The sequence below is a fragment of the Aquila chrysaetos genome, unplaced genomic scaffold (genome assembly GCF_900496995.4).
Source record: "Aquila chrysaetos chrysaetos unplaced genomic scaffold, bAquChr1.4, whole genome shotgun sequence".
Taxonomy (NCBI): Eukaryota; Metazoa; Chordata; class Aves; order Accipitriformes; family Accipitridae; genus Aquila; species Aquila chrysaetos.
The window spans coordinates 25,775-46,281 of record NW_024470396.1 but is presented as its reverse complement, the minus strand read 5'-3'; the positions used below and the strand labels follow the sequence as shown (position 1 = coordinate 46,281).

The 20,507-nt window shown below is 50.9% G+C and overlaps 1 protein-coding gene and 1 long non-coding RNA gene across 2 annotated transcripts; both read right to left on the bottom strand.

The window, feature by feature from the left end:
* Positions 1-1,107: 1,107 nt before the first annotated feature.
* Positions 1,108-19,931, bottom strand: LOC115338279. The gene is made up of 10 exons (XM_041121912.1): positions 19,123-19,931; positions 18,958-19,051; positions 18,631-18,917; positions 18,384-18,488; positions 17,250-17,435; positions 11,161-11,223; positions 4,187-4,285; positions 3,662-3,701; positions 1,331-1,448; positions 1,108-1,234 (listed from the first exon to the last, which is right to left on the bottom strand). The coding sequence occupies exons 3-10, from the start codon at positions 18,721-18,723 to the stop codon at positions 1,108-1,110; spliced, it is 831 nt and encodes a 276-aa protein (XP_040977846.1). The 5' UTR covers positions 18,724-18,917; positions 18,958-19,051; positions 19,123-19,931.
* LOC115338278 lies at positions 12,593-12,997 on the bottom strand. Its single transcript, XR_003922367.2, has 3 exons — positions 12,941-12,997; positions 12,816-12,856; positions 12,593-12,730 (listed from the first exon to the last, which is right to left on the bottom strand). It is a non-coding gene; the product is annotated as an uncharacterized LOC115338278 (long non-coding RNA).
* Positions 19,932-20,507: the final 576 nt, after the last annotated feature.

Sequence of the window (20,507 nt, the reverse complement as noted above, 5' to 3'; positions counted from 1 at the left end):
CCGTACAGCATCTTCGTTGCTAGGCAACAGCAGGAGCGACGTAAAGCAGCGCCGGCCTGCATGCGGCGGTTGCCGAGACGCGTTTCGCGCTGGCGGTTGCTAGGCAACAGCAGCGAGCGCGACGTAGGCGCCCGCGCATGCGCGCCTCCCCACTGCCGTACAGCGTTTGCTGCTAGGCACAGCGGGTCCGGCCCAGCCACGCGCGCCACGCGCATGCGCGCCTCCAAACGCATTCCCGCCTGCTCCCGCAGCGCAACCGCAGCCCCCAACGATCCTCTTCTGAGCATCAGCTGCAGGAGAGATGACTGACAGCTCAACCCAGTACAGACCAGCCACAGGCGGTAACTACTTACTGGGGGCACGGGGCTTACATTGCCCTGCCCTTTCCCCACTCGCAGCCCGGGCAGTCACCTTCGTTGCCTCCCTTCCAAAAAGCACCCGAGGGGCTGGAGCGGTTACAGCAGTCAAGCACAAAGAACAGACAATTCGGGCGGTCGCTTCTGTCCCTGCCCCCCCACCCCATTATCTAGACAGGAGAAGCAGCACAGGGAACCTGCAAGGGCAGGGGGGACGGGGGGGGTCCCCTGGACCAAGCCCCAGGCACTGCTGTATCCGTCTGCATGCAGCATCACGGTTCTGGGAGGGACAGCAGCCAGTCAACAGATGCTGGCGAGAGATTAAAAAAAAAAAATAATAACGCCTGGTGCAGGTGACAGCCTGAAGGCAGGCCACAAGAGACCCAAAGCTGCCTCGTGCCAGGGGGGCAGCTCTGTTCAGCAGGAAACGGCGCATCCCAGCGGACCAGATGCGAGCGGCCCACCTGCAAGCGAGCGATACCCTGGCAATCCTGGGGCTCTGTTGGGGTGGGGCGCACCTTTCCTCACCTCTGTGCTATCACAACTCTGCTCTCCTAATCCTGCACGCACGCAAGGCTTCTTGTGCGGGGCTTGTCTCTTATCGAAGAGACGCTGCACGGTGTTACTTACCGCCCCGCCCTCCGGCGTGCAAAGTAATTAGACGTGAAGCAGGGAAAGCAAAGCGGAGCGTCGGGATAGTAGATGTTCTCGGCAGATGACCGCAGAGCCCTCGAGGTTCCATCTTTGCTCCCTACAGGAGCGTGGCTCCGCACCCCTCGCCGCTCCCCCCAGCAAGCGTCACGATTGCCCTTTGCTGTCTGCAACGTGCAGCACCTGCACGGCCCGAGTACTGCTGCTTACGGAGCAAGAGGCGCTCGCTATAAAGCGGCAATGAAGAACAAGGACGGCCCGTCAAGATGGCAGGAGGAACGCAGAGAGCCTCCAGCATTAGCCAGGCAGGGCTTGCGACTCACCTCGTGTCGTGGTCTAACGCCAGCCGGCAACGAAGCCCCACGCGACCGCTCACTCGCTCCCCCCGCCGCCAGTGGGACGGGGAGACAATCGGAAGGGCGAAAGTGAGAAAACTCGTGGCTGGAAATGAAAAGAGTTTAATCATTAAAAAGAAACAACAGCAACAACTTGTAAGGAAAAGAAGAAAAAAAATGACAGAGAATGGGGTGCAGGCAGCATGCCAGGGGTCTGGAGCCTGACAGATGATGGGGGGGGGGGTGTGGCATATGGAGGAGGGAAAGGGGGGGGGTGGGCGAGGGCAGGAGATAGGAGACCAGGGGCATGCGGGGGGGAAACAACTCGCACGGGTTAAAAACTCGCGTGGGTGAAGGGGGCGGGCCGGAGCAACGGGGGGCACATGGGGGAGAAACACACACGGGGGGAGGGTAGGTGAGGGTACAAAGGTGGATGGGGGGACACGGGCGGGGATGACCTACCCCAGGGAGTCCACCCGGGATGATCCACAGCAGGTAACTCACCTGGGATAACGCGCAACAGAGAATCCACACCAGATCATCCACACTGGGAGGACCCCCAGCAATGCCCCTCAAACTGCCTGTGCTTCGCCCCCAATCTTCCCCAAACTGGCAAGTTTTTTGCTTTTTCAAAATACTCAGTTTGGGGTGTGTTTCAGTGCTTTTCCACAACATAAAAAGGGGTGATCTTTTGGTTGTGGTTTTGCGCGTGAAAACGGGGTGGGATTTTTCCTTTCCAGCTGCACAGATCCAGGCGGATTTGGCTTTCCCAGGAGTCCCAAATTCGTTTGTTTTTTTTTTTTCCCCCTGTTGCAGACCCAGAATCAGGGGGGTTGGGGTTGTCCTGGTTTTGGCTGGAATAAAGTTAATTTTCTTCCGAGTAGCTGGTACAGGGCCATTTTGGATTTAGGACGAGAGTAACGTTGACAACACACCGACGCTTTAGTTGTTGCTAAGCAGGGTTTATACTAAGTCAAGGACCTTCCAGCTTCTCATACCGCCCTGCCAGCGGAGGCTGGGGGTGCACAAGGAGAGTCGCTGAGCTAAAGGAGGATTCCAGGTAAACAGGTCAGCTCGAAATACACCACCCTCCTTTAAAAGTTAAGAGCGATTTGAACACTTAAAATCAGCATTTAGGCTAATTGATACCATTTTGAACACCTGCTTAGCACACGAGTAAACACTCTTGCCGGGGTTGGAAAACGTCTCCTCCCTTACTTGCAGCACTGCTGCAGGGAGAGAACCCCGGGAGGCTGCAGGACGAGGTTGTACACAATCAGAATCTGTGCTTACGGATCCACCGCAACAGCTACAGCCCTTGCGCTGCTGCTGCTGCTGCTTTGCATCTTGCTTGTTTGGTGAATAAAGCTGAAAGTGAAGTGGAAAACTTCAAAGAGCAAAATGAAAAATAAAGAATAAATCTCAATAATTCACTTTACACTCAAAGGGTGTGCCCACGTTTATATACATCCAATAAGAATACTTATACTGTAAAAGTATTTGATTTTCCTTTTGCATTACCTTAACTTGCACAGCTCTGAATTCCTACCGTTAAATTATCTATCTCCAAAGTACACAGTTATAATGTGACTAGGGGGTTTTGTGTGTGTTACGTAATGAGGAGGAACACCTGGCCAGCTGCGCTGCCCAAGAGAGGTGCTACTGAACTGCCAGGGAAACACACCATTGAAAGCCAGACAGAAAGAAAGTACTTCAGAGCACTCCGTCAAAACGTCAGGAAAGAAAACCCACAACATTCAGTTGCCTCTCTTTTTAAACATTTAGAAAAATACCTAACTGCTTACATACACCTCATAAATGATATACTACAGCTATTTGGCAGTTACACTTTAAACAATGCAGGTCAATTTGTAAAACCCCCAGTGCTGCAATACCTCAGACTACCAAAAAGGACTGGCGGATTTCCTAATGCTTTTGGCAGTACTGAAGCACGCAGAGCAACACATTTTCATGTTGTCGCGACTGTTACAACTGAGAAACCAAAGACCAGCGATGCCATCAACTTTAGGAAGATGGGCTGTGCTTGGGTCTTTGGAAGGAAATTGACTTTTTTTTTTTTTTTTTTTTTCTTTGTTTAAAGAGAGTGAAAAGTCTTGTTACTGATGACTTCTACTGTCAAGTCGATCACCTCTGAAGATCCACTCTGATGGGAAGTTCATAAAAGAAAATTTCTTTGAGTGACAAAGACTTCCATTTTGGAAAATCTCTTTCCAACTGAAGTCAAAATGACACGCTGTAGGTTAAAGGAAAAAATACATTACTGAAGCAGTAACTCATCAAAAACAATCAGGACCTCACTGTCACTAGTTACAGGGCTGCCAGTGCTTCCTGGGAAAGCCTGGAAAACACACAGATGCGACGCCAATTTGTCCTGTTTTGTCCACGTCTCTTCTTTGACCTCGATTGCTTTTAGCACAGATGCTAGTTATCTCAGTAAGGTTGTCGAGTACTCCTATAAGCTATTTAAAAAACTCATGGACTGCAAAAGCATAAAGCTTTTATCATGAAAACAAAGTCTGTTTCTTCTGAACAGCTGAACTCTTACGAACAGTTTCTTCCCTCTTTTAGTACAAAATTATTTTCACTATATCATTTACTAGCAAGTGCACAGAAACAGAAGATTATGCTTTCAGGAAGAGAAAATAAACGGAGGGAAGTAAACTTTGCATAGGTGTAACTTGCTCCAGAACAGAACTTATTTTTAGTATTTGCGTTACAACATTTCACGTAAAAAAATGTAAAAGGAGAGTTGGCACACTCTTAATGTTAAAGTCCATACTGCAAGTACCTTTGGAAAAACGCAGACACACATCACAGACGTACCTTGTACTTGCAGACCACTATGGATTCTTTCCATCTGTCTCGTATTGTCATGGCAGAAGAAAGGGCAAGCACGGCGAAACGGTGCCAGCTGACATCCAGCTGAGAGAAGAAAAAACCCGTTAGCATAAAGCTGGGTAGGAATACAAAGCTGCCTTTTTTTGTGAAGGTTTGTGAAGACAGTACGATGGAGCAGAGCAAAAAGTATTTTTGCATCATCTTCGGTACAGCTGTTGACACAGCTGAAGCTCCGGCTGATTTCAGCTGCTTCTCCTTACAAGCTCCAGCTACGTGCAACGGTCTGGCCTTTCCACAAGGTTGTATATCAACTGCTGTCAAAACTGGAGCATCGGGATTAAACGTCAGAGTTACACGCCGTATAAATAGTCGTTAGTTCGGGCGATTAATTACTGAACAACTATTCTGAGCAGCGCAGAAAGAAGAGCTGGACTCAAAGAGGGCACGTGGGGTCTGAAAAGCGCCTTTCCCCCCACAGACCATCGCAGAAGTTGAGTGCGGCCTGCTGCGCGCCGGCCTCCCGAACTTCGGCGTCCGACACCACCAGACCCCCATCTCCGGGGAGGGTCCACGCACCCTGCCCACCCCCTGCTTCCCCCCGCAGCCCCCAACACCCTCCCACCCGCCTGCCAAACCAGCCACGCCGGCTTCCGCTTTTGGCCCCCACACCAGCGGACTCGGGGCCCCTTTGGGAGCCAAAAACCCCGGCTGCCGAGCCTGTTCTCAAGGCCCAAAAACGCAGGGCCGGACCTCTGTTTCTGGGCCCAAAGCCGCGCAGCTCGGTCTGTTTCCGAGCCCCAAAATCAGCCGCGCGAGCCTGTCGTCAAGCCCCGGGAACAGAAAACTTGTTCTCCCTTTCTGACCCTGCAGCGCCCATGGGCGACGCCGAGCGTAGCCACCCCGCAGCCCCGCACCCCCGGGGCCCCACGCGCAGTTTTGGGGAGTGCCCGCGACCTGCGGAGGGCCCGGCCCCACGCCTCTGCGGGGCAGCCCCAGCACAGGCAGGGCGTCGCTTCGCGATTGCCCTTTCAGGCTTTATTTCCCCGCCATCGCCGGCACGGCCAGGCCCCCACCCCAAACCCCCGAGCCGAAGCACCCCCGCGGGTAGCCGGGCCCAGCCACCCGGAAAACAAGAAAACCAAAGAGGGAACAAGACAGAGAACGTGGGGGAAAGGCAAGGAGAAGGACGCAGAAACAGAGAGCGCGCGCGAGGGATAGGGAGCAGGACAGAGAGATGGAGAAAGAAAGGAAAAAAAAGACGGGAGGCAGAACCAAGGGAAAGAGAGACAAGGACGGGGAGCAGGACAAAGGGACGGAAGAGAAAAAAAAAAATCGCGACGGGCTGCAGGACAGAGATGAAGGGATTAAATAGACACAGTGAGCACGACGGAAGGACAGAGAGAGACAAAAGGGACAAAGAGCAGGCCAGCATCGGAGGAGAAAAAACCAACTGCGACGGGCAGCGGGAGAGAGATACGGGAAAAGAAAAAAGTACTGAGGGACAGAAAAAAGAAAGAAGAGACAGCTAGCTGGACAGGGGGACACAGTTAGAAAGGACGGGAGAGGGAATGGGGCAGAGAGAGACAGACAGAAAAGCGGAGCGAAAGAAAGCAAGGCAGAGGGACTGCAGGGCGGGGCGGGGGGGAAGGGACAGGGGTCTGGACAGAGATGGAGAAATAAGCAGCAGGGACAGAGGAAAAGAGACAGAAAGAGAGACAGGGAACATGGCAGAGAAGGACAAATCAGGACAGCGGCAGGACGCAGATAAAAAACTGGGACGGTCCTCACGACAGAGAGGAATAGAATACAAGCAGGGAGCGGGACAAAGGGATACAGCGAGAAACGACGGGACAGGAAGCAAGACAGAGCGACAGACAAGAACAACGACAAGGAGAGCGCGCGCCCCAGAGAGAGCGCCAGAGACCGCGAGAAGCCCAGGGCGTTGGGGAATTTAGAAAGAGAAGTATCAGGAGCCCTGCAGAGAGAGGGAGGGTGAATAAAAAAGGGGCAGGAAGCAGCACAAAGGGTCAGAGAGAGCAAGAGATGAACAGGAAGGAGGACGGGGACAGTGAGATCCAGAATGACAAAAAATAAACAGCAACAGCGAGCAAGACAAAGGGATAGAGAGAGAATGAGAAAGTAGGAAGACGAGAGATAGGAAGGCAGGGACACAGAGCGGCACGTACAGGCGCAGAGAGGGAAATTAAAAGACACAGAGCAGGACAGAAACAGAGTGAGAAAAGATAGTGACAAGGAACAGGACAGAGCATCAGAAAACAAAAAAAACTGCAGAGAGAATAGGACAGAGAAATAGAGAGGGGAATTACAGGCCTGTCAGCCTGACCTTGGGACCGGGGAATATTATGGAGCGGTTCATCTTCAGTGCACTCACATGGCATGTGTGGGACAACCATGGGATCAGGCCCAGCCAGTGTGGGTTCATGAAAAGCGGGTCCTGCTTGACCAACCTGATCTCCTTCTATGTCCAGGTGATCCGCCTAGTGGATGAGGGAAAGGCTGTGGATGTTATCTACCTTGACTTCAGCGAGGCCTTTGACACTGTCTCTCATGGCATACTCCTTGAGAAGCTGGCAGCTCATGGCTTAGACAGGTGTACTCTTTACTTGGTAAAAAAACTAGCTGGATCACTGAGCCCAGACAGTTGTGGTGAACAGAGTTAAATCTGGTTGACTAACTGTCACAAGTGGTGTTCCCCAGGGCTCAGTTTTGGGGTAAGTTCTCTTTAGTATCTTTGTCATCAATGATCTAGATGAGGGGCTTGTGTCTACCCTCAGTAAATTTGCAGACAACACCAAGTTGGGAGGGAGGGCTGATCTGCTTGAGAGTAGGAAGGCTCTACAGAGGGATCTGGACAGGCTGGATCGATGGGCCAAGGCTAATTACATGATGCTCAACAATGCCAAGTACCTGTTCCCACACTTCAGTTGCAACAACCCCATGCAGCACTAAGGGCTTGGGAAAGAGCGGCTGGAAAGCTGCCCAGTGGAAAAAGACCTGGGGGTGCTGGTTGACAGCCAGCTGAATATAAGCCAGAAACAGTGTGGCCAGCAGGAGCAGAAAAGCAATTTTTCCCCTGTGTTCGGCACCGGTGAGGCTGCACCTCTTGTACTGCGTTCAGTTTTGGGCCCCTCGCTACGGGAAAGACATTGAGGTGCTGGAACATGTCCAGAGAAGGGCAACCAAGTTGGTGAGGGGCCTGGAGCATAAATCTTATGAGGAGCAGCTGAGGAAGCTGGGGTGGTTTAGTCCGGAGAAAAGGAGGCTGAAGGGAGACGTTATTGCTCTCCACCACTACCTAAAGGGGGGTTGTAGCGAAGTGGGTGCTGGTCTTTTCTATCAAGTAACTAGAGATAGGACAAGAAAAAATGGCCTGAAGTTGCGCCAGGAAGGTTTAGATTGGATATCAGAAAAAATTTCTTTACTGAGAGGGTTGTCAGGCATTGGAACAGGCTGCCTAGGGTAGTGATAGAGTCACTATCCCTGGAGATGTTCAAAAAGCACGTAGATGTGGCATTTGGGGGTATGATTTAGTGGGCATGGTAGTGTTGGGTTGATGGTTGGACTTAATGATCTTAGAGGTCTTTTCCAAATTTCATAATTTGATTTGATTCTATTCTAGGGAGCAGAACAGAGATGTAGCAAGAAAGGAAAAAAGGAAAGGAAAAAGAACAAAGGGAGAGAGAGACAAGGACTGGAAGAAGAACAGAGGAATGGAAGAGGAAAAAATAGTGATAGGCTGCAGAACAGAGATGGAGAAATTAAAAAAAAGACACAGGGAGCATGACAGAATGAGTGTAAGAAAAAAGGGACAGAGAGCAGGACAGCACTGGAGGAAAAAAAAAACTGTGATTGATAAGCAGTGAGAGAGAGATAGAGGAAGAGAGAAAAGAGAGAGAAGGGACAGCTAGCTGGACAGGGGGATACAGTTAGAAAGGATGGAAGAGGGAATGGAACAGAGAGGAATACAGAAAAGATAGCAAGAGGAAGCAGGGCAGAGGGACAGCAATAGAAGAAAACAGGAACAGGGATCTGGACAAATGGAGAAAAAAGCAGGAAAAACAAATACAACATGATACTATGGTACAGGAAGTAAGACAAAGTGACAGATGAGAATAATGACAAGAGATAGAAAGAGACTGTGAGAAACACAGGAGGTTGGAGAAAGAGAGGTATTAGGACCCTTGCAGAGAGATAGAAGACATAAATAAAAAGGTTAGGGAGCACCATAAAGGGTCAGAGAAAGAGAAGAACAGGAAGAGTGAGATACAGAATGAAAAAACCCCACATATTATACACATATTATCCAGTAACCGAGCCCATTTCGGCGCCACACCGCGCCCGAGCCCATGTCGCAGTTACATAGCTACAGCACCAATTTCAAAGTTGTGCAATTACTAGAGCCAGTAATGCACACCTTTTCTATTAACCCATCTGCAGCTACATTTACCTTGAGCTATCTACAACTCTCCCTTGGATGTCTAATTCTAACGAACACTTTCACTTACTTAAACAGCTAAGTTTACCTATGGGCCCTAAACGTGCATGCTTCGCTCTGCACTTGCCTTTGCGATTGCCATTAGTACTGTGATTCTCACAAGGAGACCTAATTACCTGCCTTTTTTTCATTTTATTTTTATTGTTTCATTTGGTCCATTACTGTCTTCACATACATTCAGCTGTGTCAGTATTTACAGTCCAATTCTACAATGTACTTTTACTACAATGTATAGAAAAGAGTTATGGCTGCATTGGTCAAATATTTGCCACTATTAGTTTTGTTCCTCTTTCAATCATTATGTTTACGAATACATTTAAACTCCAAAAATTTAGCATTACCTTAAGAAGAAATGCCACTATTTAGTGCCTGCAATTCTCTACAGAGTGGTCTTTTCCACATTCCTCACTCCCATTACATCTGTCGCTTCACATCCAGAGGTTTACCTCCACGATCCCTGTTCCTGGGCAGAAAACAAGTGAGCTCCGCTCCTCTTGACAGACTGTCCACTTCCACACCTACGCACAAAAATAAAAATTGAAAAACATCATTACATCACAAACTACAAAGAGCACCCAAATATATGACAAACCCACCACAGAAAAATACAGTTACACCCACGCACTTCACAACCCTGGCCTACTCAATGCTGGCTATCTACTCCAACTCCCCCCCCCACCCGCAAAATCCTCAACTGTCTTCCAAAGACCATCCGCTGAACAACATAATTCCCTGCACTAAGTGGCAATTAACACATTCCAGGGCAGCACTGCATGGGAACACCATTCCCAGGAGCCTTGAACAAAAATTGCCCTGCCTGTGAAAACCCTGGCCCAAGCCGGACCCTGGTCCGAACATTGGCGATCAGCATCGCCTCATGGACCGGCTAGGACCAGGGGAAAAAAAAAAAAAAAAGGGGGGGGGGGGGGGGGCAGAACAAGATGGGACAATACCAAAAACCAACCCATATCCCAGCTGGGTTTTTTCATTCTAATTTTTTTTTTTTTTTTCTATTTCCCTGAAAAACATCTCAACTCTACATCCAACCTGAAAGGAAAAAACATAACAAGGCTAAACCACATAACCCTACAAGGTTACACACATTCACAGCACACCACTCATTCAGATCACATACATGCCAGTCCTCACTCTCAACTCATCCATGCAACTGCCCACCACCATCAAAGGGCCATCACCCCGTGCCTGTGGCACCGGGGGACTCAAAAATCGCCCCACCTGCAAAAACCCTGGCCCGAGCCCAACCTCCTTCCAAACTCCCCACAAACTACCCTTCTGTTACACCAATGTTTCAACACACACCATCATCTCCACCATCCGTGCATTTTCAACCTGATACTGAGCTTTCACAGTGCCACGTGTCACAGTCCAACCTCCACAGCAGCCATGTCACCTAAATGCAAGGTTCCTTCAAGCACCTCGTGCCCTGTCATCACCTGCAAAAACAACACACAAAGCTTTTTATTAGACACTTCATCCTTGAGAGAGAAGTCCTCCACCACTCCCCTATCCTGCTTCCCACCTATTCCAAAAAATAACACATCCTCACAGTCAGTGTCCTCCATGGCACTTGAAAAACCAGAGCATCACAAACACAGAGATGTCCCAAAGTTACCGATCGCTCCGAGGCCCATCACGCTGCTACTCGGACCTCAAGGCCTTGACCATTTCTAGAGGCTTGTCACAAAGCATCCGCATAAACAATATGAACCATTGCCCAGTTACTGCCTTACTCTATACTAGTTCACAGTCCAATTGTGATCCACTCAACTCCTTGCGTGCAAAGAACCCAAAGTCATTAAGCCTTCTAAGCTGTCTCTACAATGCTATACAATACACACACAAACAGAGCCATGCAATTTGCATGCAAAGTATAATGCCATACAAGGCAGTACTCTTATCTCAGTCAAGACAAAACAACTCAGAGCACAGCCATACCAGACAAAACAGGACAGGGCCAATACAAGAGACTCTCAGATGACAGTCAATACAAGTACGGACCAAAACAATACAAAACCAATACAGAACCAGACAATGCAAGGCAGTCTCAGATGGCACTCAATACAAGTACAGAGCACTGCAATACAAAACACAATGCAGGGCCATGCAAAGCGAGACAATCTCAGATGGCAAACAATGCAAGTACAGAGCAGCAGAACACAAACCAATATTAAGCAATACAATGCAAGATAGTCTCAGATGACAGTCAATAAAAGCACAGAGCACTACAATGCCAGAAAAAACACAATAAAGGTCATACAACACGAGACAACCTCACATGACAGTCAATGCAAATACAGAGCAAAACAACGCAAGACAAAGGCAAATACAGATCAATACAAAGCAAAAAAACCGCAATGCACAGCAAAGCAATCTCATAGAGCCACTGGCCACATCTTCCCTCCGACTGCACTCCCAGACCCACCTCCTTACGGCGCTCCACTGCCTTCCCCCGTCGCTCTGTGGCACACAGCTTGTCCCTCTGCATCTGAAAAAAAAAAAAAAAAAAGCACCATATCAAACAAGTCACATGGATGCAGAGCAAGAGACTAACAACTCCATAGGTCTTGATTCCAGCTACGAAGACCATCTAGAGTCCAAATACAGCCTGCCATTAAAAAAAAAAAAAAAAAAAAAAAACAAAACACACAAAAAACCACCAACCAAAAAAAAAAACCACCACACAAAACAGGGCCAAACTTTAAGCCCATCACGTGCAAGACTTAACACCTTAGAGAGTCAAATCCGCTTCACTGCCCCTCAACAGCCCCTGCCACACGGCTCCAATTGTCTCCATACAACACTATCGGCACGGCTGTCCACACAGCCCGCCGATGGCTACTCGAGCCAAAATGACTGTACAACCCTCGCCTAAATGGTCTAGGCACATCAACATTTCACCCGTAGACTCTTATCGCTGTTCCACCTACCCCTGACTCCACATCCCTGGGCAGAGCAGCTCCAAGCCAAACACGCCTGTGTGCAGAATGTCGCCACGTGGAACGCTACCAACAAGGTGATTCAAAGAGAGAGAGAAAACTCTCAGCAAAACGAATGACTCCTGGATGGGAGGCGCCGTCGGGCAAGACGACCTACAGGGCCGCAACCATGAGGCTAGGAGGCTCTACGGCAGACCCCAAGAACAGGAGTCGAATGGAACAGCTCGTTACAAGACGGCACCGTCAAAACCAAGACGATGGATGCACCAGAAGCCTGGCATTGACACCTAAGGACATCAGGATGCGGAGAAGAAGTCCCAGGCCGAGAAAATGGACGGCTAGAGAACAGAGCTGCCAAAGCAGCCCAGAAGAATACCGCAAAAGAGGAACGACCGGAACCTTCCGAGACCAATCCACGCTTTAGAGCTCCTAACGCAAGAAAAGAAACACCCGATTGGCACCGGGACAATGAGTACGGGCATTCGAGACCCTAGGGATGGCGCCCAAAGCGCATGCCGTGCTTCTCCGGCACAAAGCGCGACAAGGACATCGAGACCCGAGGAAGGCCTAAGGCACAAGAGACAGACTACACAAACTACACACCACCACAGGCACAGGCTGCAACTGCCCTGCCCGGCACACACTGGTCTTGTGCTGAAAAGCAACCTGCTCCCTTCGCCTGCGCAAAGGGGACGGCTTTGGGACAGCCCTCTCTCCTGCAATAACTTCAGAACCCCTCCCTGCAACTCCCAGCTGTGTCCCTCCCTCCCAGCCTCTCCCCAGCCTGGGTCCCTTAACTTAGCTTGCCGAGGGTCTGAATCCATCATGCAGAAAAACCACACCTGCTCACTAGGATGTTCCTGCAGTCGCCAGGCTCCTCTTCATCATCTGCAATGAAGACAAAAAAAAAAGCAACAAAATCAGAAGAGGCAGTAAGCAACCCATCAGCCAACACCAACTACTTTCCCAACCCCCTACTTAATCACTCACACCACAGTGTTATGCTTACCTGCTCATTCCAGAGTCAGACCCTGCAGCCATCATCTCTCATGGTACCTAAGACACCAAGACACACAAAATTAGCATAGCACTCCTGAGAAGTCACTGGCCCCACGCTCCTCCTCCCTAAGCCACAGCTCACCTCAAATGCTCATCCCATTCCAAAGGTGGCCCGCACAGCCCCTGCAAAACAAAAGGCAAACGCTTAACTGAGCAACCACATAATACTTTGATATTAAACACCAACCTGGCCCACAATCACCTCACCTTCTCACACTGCTCATCAGCCTGCGACTTCGCCCCTCCAAGGCTGTGTGCTCCACCTCCAAAAAACAAATGACAAGGGATGCTTCCAACTTTGCCAACAATACTGACACCTCGAAAGAAACAGTTCCTTTAACCCAGTAGTCGCAGCTCAACTTGCCCGAGTCACCTCCAGTACCGATGGCCCGCTTCGCTCCTTGCTTCGTACCTTCAAAATAAAAGAAAAAGAGAACCCTATGAGCTAGTCATAGAGCCACCAGCCACATCGTTCCCTCTGATTCCACTCACGGACCCACCTTCTTACGCTGCTCGGCTCCCCTCCTCCGTCGCTCTGTGGCACACCACTTGTCCCTCTGCATCTGAAAAAAAAAAACATATTGAACGAGTCACCAAGATGCAGAGCAAGAGCTTAACAACTCCAGAGGTCTTGATTCCGTCTAGGAATACCATCTGGAGTCCAACTACAGCCTGCCATCTTAGAGGAAAAAAAAAAAAAAAAAAAAAAAAAAAAAGAAAAAAAAAGAGGGGCCAAACTTTAGGCCCATCACATGCAAGACTTAACACCTTAGAGACTCAAATCTGCTTCATTACCCCTCAACAGCCCGTGCCACGTGGCTCCAATCGTCTTCGTAAAACACTATCAGCACAGCTGTCCAGAAAGCCCGCCGACGGCTACTGGAGCCAAGATTACTGTACAACCCTCGCCTAAACAATTAAGTCAAATCAACATTTCACCCACAGACTCTTCTTGCTGTTCCACCTACCCCTGACTCTACATCCCCGGGCAGAGCAGCTCCAAGCCAAACACACCCATGCACAAACACACACAACACAGAACGCTACCAACAAGGCGATTCAAAGGGAGAGAAAACTCTCAGCAAGAAGAATGACTCCCGGACGGGAGTTGCCATCCGGCAAGATGGCCTACAGCATCCAAAACCACATAGCGAGGAGGCTCTACGACAGCCCCAAAGAAGAAGAGGCAAAAGTAACGGCCCGTTACAAGATGGTACTGTCAAAACCAAGATGAGGGATGCATAAGAAGCCTGTCATCAAGACCTAGGAACATCCATCAAGATGCAGGGAAGAACTCCCAGTCCAAGACAACACAGTGCTAGAGAGCAGAGCTGCCAAAGCAGCCTGGAGGAGCGCCGCAAAAGAGAACCAGTGGCAACCTTCCGAGACCAATCCACGCTTTAGAGCTCCTAACGCAAGAAAAGAAACACCCGATTGGCACAGTGCCGACGAGTAAGGGCATTCGAGACCCTAGGGACGGTTCCCGAAGCGCACGCCACGCTCCCTGAGCGCAAAGACCGATGACGGCATTGAGAGCCAAGGGAGGTCGAAGGCACGGAAGACAGACTACACAAACTGCGCACCACCAAGGACACAGGCTGGAACTGCCCTGCCCGGCACACGCTGGTCTCGTGCTGAAAAGCAACCCGCTCCCTTCCCACGCCCAAAGGGCACTGCTCCTGGACAGCCCTCTCTCCTACACTAACTTTAAAACCCCTCCCAGCAATTCCCAACTTTGTGCCTCCCTCCCAGCCTCTCCACAGGCCTGGTCCCTCAACTTCACTTTCAGAGGGCCGAGGGGCTGAATCCATCATCCAGAAAAATCACACGGGCTAACTGGGATATTCCTGCAGTCGCCGGGCTCCTCTTCGTCACCTGCAGGGGAAAAAAAACAAAACCAAACAAAACAAAAAAAAACCAAGCCCAAACCAAACCAGGAAAGGGAGTAAGCATCCCGTCGGCCAACGCCAACTACTTCCCCAACTCCCCCGCTCCTCACAAGCGCCACCGCATTACGCTTACACGCTCATCGAGGAGTCGGAGGCTGCGGCCGTCGTCATTCGTGGTACCGAAGATACAGAGAGACACAAACGTGAAGAGTCACCAGCCCCACGCTCCTCCTCGCTAACCCACAGCTCACCTCAAACGCTCATCCCGCTCCAAAGGTGGCCCGCACAGCGCCTCCAAAACAAAAGGGAAAAGCTTAACCGAGCGGCCACGTAATACTTTGCTATTCAACACCGACCCAGTCGACGACCGCCTCACCTTCTCGGACCGCTTGTCGGCATGCAGCTTTGCAGGAGACCTTATAGCAGACTTCACAGTACGTAAACGGGTGCCTATAAGAAACCTGCAGAGGGACTTTTCACAAGGGTGTACATCAATAGGACAAGGCGGTAATGACTTCAGTCCTAAAGACAGTACATTTAGTTTAGGTGTTAGGAAGAAGTTTCTCACTATGGGTGGCGAGGCACTGGAACGGGTTGCCCAGAGAACCTGCGGATGCTCCCTCCCTGGAAGCATTCAAGGCCAGGTCAGATGGGGCTTTGAGCAACCTGGTCTCGCGGAAGGTGTCCATTGTTGGGGGGGGGTTGGAACCAGAGGATCTTTATGGTCCCTTCCAACCCAAACAATTCTACGATTCTATGACATCCAAATCCAACTGCAAAACTCATCTGAGAAAGCCTGGTGAACCCTCCTCCCTTTCCCCACCAGTCCCAAAACTTTAGAAACCCCTTTTCTTCTTAACTGTCAGGAAAGGAACCCCACTGCTTCCTGACACCTCCTGCCCTCCATTTGCACCCCTGAACCCCCTTCAGTGGCTACTCCTCAGGAGCCGCTCTTCTGAGCCACATCCCAAATGCTGGGGGCACCTCCTATCTTACAACTCCCCAGAGACTCTGAGCTCTGCCACATGCCCACAAAATGAAGTTAAGTCCTAAGGTTTGTAATCTACGAGGGGCCTGCCACAAGCTGCAAAGCTTCTAGGGACAACATGGCATTCTGTGGGCAACGAGGAAAGGCGACGAGGCGTCCCAGACCCTGAAAGGCACTGTGCCTCATGGCCCTTCTGCTTTCTTCAGAAATACTAAAACTCCATATACAGACGCATACAAGACGCTCACCCTAACCCCTGCTAAACAATGTCACCATCAGTCCTGTTAAGAGAGATAGCAGCAACTTACACAGTATACAGCAGAACTGGTGAAAAAAAACAAGGTTCCGTTTTCAATAAAGTTGGGAATTCCAGGAAAATACAATGCATGAAAAATTAAAAAAAAAAACAAACAATGCATGCTATTAAACCATCTTTCTACCCCTGAACACTCAAAACAAAGTTACTGACCTGAAAAAAAAAAAAAAAAAAGCTGCATACAGGTGTTACTTTCTACTAGACATGCTGCTGAACCTTGACTGGTCCTGAAGCTCTTACCTCAGGCAGATACCTCTTCCCAAAGGGCTGTGCCAGCTCAAAAGCTGCAAAGGACTCAAGCAAGAGCTGAGCACTAACACCAAAGAAACCCAAGAGCACAATGAGCTTCCTCAGCAGAGGCTGTGGGTCAAATACCCCGAGCCTCCGCCCACCACCCTTAGCGTAATCACCTGGGAAAGGGGAAGGGCAAACCACCAGAAGTTATTAAGTCAGCTGGAGGAGCAGCAGCACTGTTCTCACCTGCCTGAAATTTACAGCAAGCAAAGCCCTGAACAGAGAAAGTAACCCCTCCAGGAAATGACACTACTTGCTCCTGTACTACACCTAATTGCATCAGCAATGTGACCGGGTAGGGAATTAAACTTAATTTTTCTGGGGTGTAGATAGAAAGCGATAGATGTCCTTCTAAACTATGTTAGAAACTAGCTCATTAAATGCAATGACAGTGTTGTTATCAAAATTGATGTGCTTTAGTTTCTTATAAAAAAGCCAAAACGCTCTGGGGTTATGTTTCATTTCTAGCAAGACCGCGCATACCACCTAACTTCTACCAGAACCACCTTCTGGATAGCAATGAATCAAAAAGCAGAATTAGATCCCTTAAGAATTCCATCTCCAAAATATCTCTGGTTGCAAAATAAATTATTTACTGTGAATAGCCAATGATTCAGAGTCACCCTGAGCGTGTCTCCAACTGACTCCCTTAACAGAGGTACAAGGGTCCCAAAGCGCAAAAGACACCAAAAAAACATGGAAATACACGGGGGGGACCAGGCAGCAGCCATGCCCCACAAGGACAGGCTGGGGGGGGGGGGGGGCAATGATGCCCCCTGCAGTCACACAGCAAAGGGTCAGCAGAAGCCACGCCCCCCGCGGTTTACACGGGGGCAGCAGCCACAAATGACACCAAGAAAACATGGAACTTCGGGGATACACGGCGGGTGGGGGGAAGGGGGTGACGCCCTCACCAATCGGCATGGGAAACAACTCGCGTGGAAGGTGGGTTAGATGGATAGTCTGGGGTGGTATGATGTGTGCACAAGAACATGCACAGGCTGGGGGGGGGGCATGCATGAGGTTTACCTTCACCAGGGGCTCCACCCAGGTAATCCACAGTAGGTAAACTCGTCTAGGATAATCTGCAACAGCAATTCCACTCTGGGTTCTTGACCCAACACCAGATAATCCACACTGCCTGCCCCATGGAGGGGGTGCTTCCAACAGGATGGGGCATCTGCTGAGCATCACCACACCCTTACGACAACACATCTGGAAAATGAAAATCACAACTTGTATTTCAGCATATTAAAGAAATAACACCAAATGAGTAGAGGAATTCCAGCAAAGGGAGAGGCTAGCAGGTGCCCTTATTAGGACTCAAGCTAAACAGGTCAGCTCACAATACAACACATCCTTTAGAAGGTAGACTGATGAACACTGGTTTGCTGCTAGATAACCGTATAAGTGAGATTTGATAAATGATCTTATATTAACATTATGGTTGAAACAGTAGACAAAGGGTAGCTGGGGTACATAATTACAAAACTTTGTAAAAGTTTTGACTTTGTAAAAAACTTTGTAAAAGTTTTTACAAAAGTGATTAACTAGTAATTATTCATAAGTTTTGCAGTTGTTTGCTCTTATGACTAGATATTCCTGTACGCTAGATGAGAACAATGCTGAAACTGACCACATGCGATTGAAACTGCGTTAAGCTTCAAGATCAAAGAACAAGGACAAGAATAAAGACTTCAAGGACAGCCAGCAAGAACTTCAGATGGGTCGGTGGTCGCAAAAGCAGCCCTTCGTCTCAGACGGATCCTTCATTGCGCATGATCGGATGTAGGCAGCGCTACGATAATCAGTTGCCATCGGTTTTACGTATACGTATACTAATCTGATTAATATGCAATTAGTTAGTCTATATAACCTGTTTGTGCTAAAGCTGTGGCATGCACGCGAGGTGGAACTATCCCCCGTGCATCCAGCGCTGCAATGAAGAATGCCTGCTCTCTAAAACTCCAAAACGAGCCTTCGAGAGTTTCTTCGACCGGCTTTTCAGTATCAGAGGTACAAGGGAGGAAAGGAAAAAAAAAAACAACAACAAAAAAAAAACAAACAGTGGTGTGGGAAAGAGAGGGGGCCAGGGGAGGGGCAGGGAGGGACCAGAATGCAGAAGAGGGGAGAGAGATGGGGCCCCGAGGGCCCGGGGCTCACCACAGCTCTCGTTCTTGGCGCTGCCAGGAGAATTTGCCAGTTCAGACGCTTCTTTCTGCTCCTCTCCCGCTCCCCTCCTCTGCTGTAACTCCGGCTGCCCTCCCCCTAGGAGAACACGTGTCTCACAGGTCTTGCAAGACGAGGCTTCCTAGGCACGGAGCCTCGCTCGCCCGCACACTACGCGGCGGTACCGCGCCGCACCATCGGTGCTCCATACGGACCCTGCGGTGCGCCCTGCCGGTCTGACCTGCTGTGGACTACGAAGAGGGATCCTTCCACAGGCCGAGAGGCAGGCTCTCTCTTGCCTGCAGCGGGAGGCAGCTGCCGGCCGGCCTTCCATTTCTTCTTCTCTACCTTTCTCTGGCCTCTCCAGCTTCAGCTGCAGCAGCTCCTGCCCACAGCCGGTAAGTGCCCCGCCTGTCCCTTTGTGCTCCCGCGCCGCACGGAGAGGGAGGCCGGGCAGAGACAGCCCACGCAAGCTTTCCTTTCCGGCGGCGTTTCCTTACCGGGAGGAAGCAACGAGCGCGGCGGCACCTCCCGCCGGTGCCGCGTTGCCATTCCCGTCGGACGGCACGTGCAGGACAGGGGCAGCCCCGCGCACTCGCAGCCTCCGAGCTGCAGTACCGCACATTGGTCGCAGGGTGGCAGCGGCGAGCGCTTGGCACAACCTCATGCGCAGCTCCCCAGCTGCAGTACCGAACTTTGGCCACAAGGTGGCGGAAGAGAGCGCTGACGAAACGCACCACCAGCACGCATGCACGGCTCCCGAGCTGCTGTACCGCGTTCTGCTTGCCAGGCAACAGCAGGAGCGCCGTAAACCGCACCGCCGCGCATGCGCGGTTGCCGAGACGCCGTGTCGCGCTCTGGTAGCTAGGCAACAGCGGAGACCGCCGTAAAAGGCGCAGCGCGCATGCGCGGTTGCCTCAGCCGCCGTACAGCGTTTTGGTTGCCAAGCAACAGCAGGAGCGCCGTAAAGCGCGCCACCGCGCATGCGCGAATGCCGAGACGCCGTGTCGCGCTTTGGCTGCCAGGCAGCAGCGGCGAGTGCCGTAAAAGGCGTTACCGCGCATGCGCGCCTCCCCAGCTGCCGTACCGCCTCCCGGTTGCCAGGCAACAGCAGGGGCCCAGCCACACACCCCACCGCGCATGCGCGCCTCCCAAACGCCAGTTCCCACCTTCGGTCGCCGGGCAGCAGCATCCCAGTAACAATCCTCTTCTGAGCATCAGCTGATTGAGACATGACTGACAGCTCAGCCCAGCCCAGTAGAGACCAGCCATAGGCAGTAACTACTTACTGGGGGCACAGGGCTTACATTGCCCTGCCCTTTCCCCACTCGCAGCCCGGGCAGTCACCTTCATTGCCTCCCTTCCAAAAAGCACCCGAGTGGCTGGAGCGGTTACAGCAGTCAAGCGCAAACAACAGACAATTCGGGTGGTCGCTTCTGTCCCTGCCCCCCCACCCCATTATCTAGAGAGGAGAAGCAGCGCAGGGAACCCGCAAAGGGCTGGGGGGGGGGGAGGGGTTGCCCTCGACCAAGCCCCAGGGACCACTGTATCCGTCTGCGCGTGGCATCAGGGTTGTGGGAGGAACAGCAGCCAGTCAACAGATGCTGGCGAGAGATTTAAAAAAAAAAAAAAAAAACCAAAAAAACAAAAAAAAACAAAAAACCAACGCCTGGTTCAGGTGACAGCCTGAAGGCAGGCCACAAGAGACCCAAAGCTGCTTCGTGCCAGAGGGGCAGCTCTGTTCAGCAGGAAACGGCGCGTCCCAGCGGACCACAGGCCAGCGGCCGATCTGCAAGTGAGCGATACCCTGGCGATCCTGGGGCTCTGTTGGGGTGGGCGCACCTTTCCTCACCTCTGTGCTAGCACAACTCCGCTCTCCTAATCCTGCACGCACGCAAGGCTTCTTGTGCGGGGCTTGTCTCTTACCGAAGAGACGTTGCACGGTGTTACTTACCGCCCTGCCCTCTGGCGTGCCAAGTAATTAGACGTGAAGCAGGGAAAGCAAAGAGGCGCGTCGGGATATTAGATGTCCTCAGCAGATGACCGCAGAGCCCTCGAGGTTCCATCTTTGCTCCCTACAGGAGCGCGGCTCCGCACTCCTTGCCGCTCCCGCCAGCA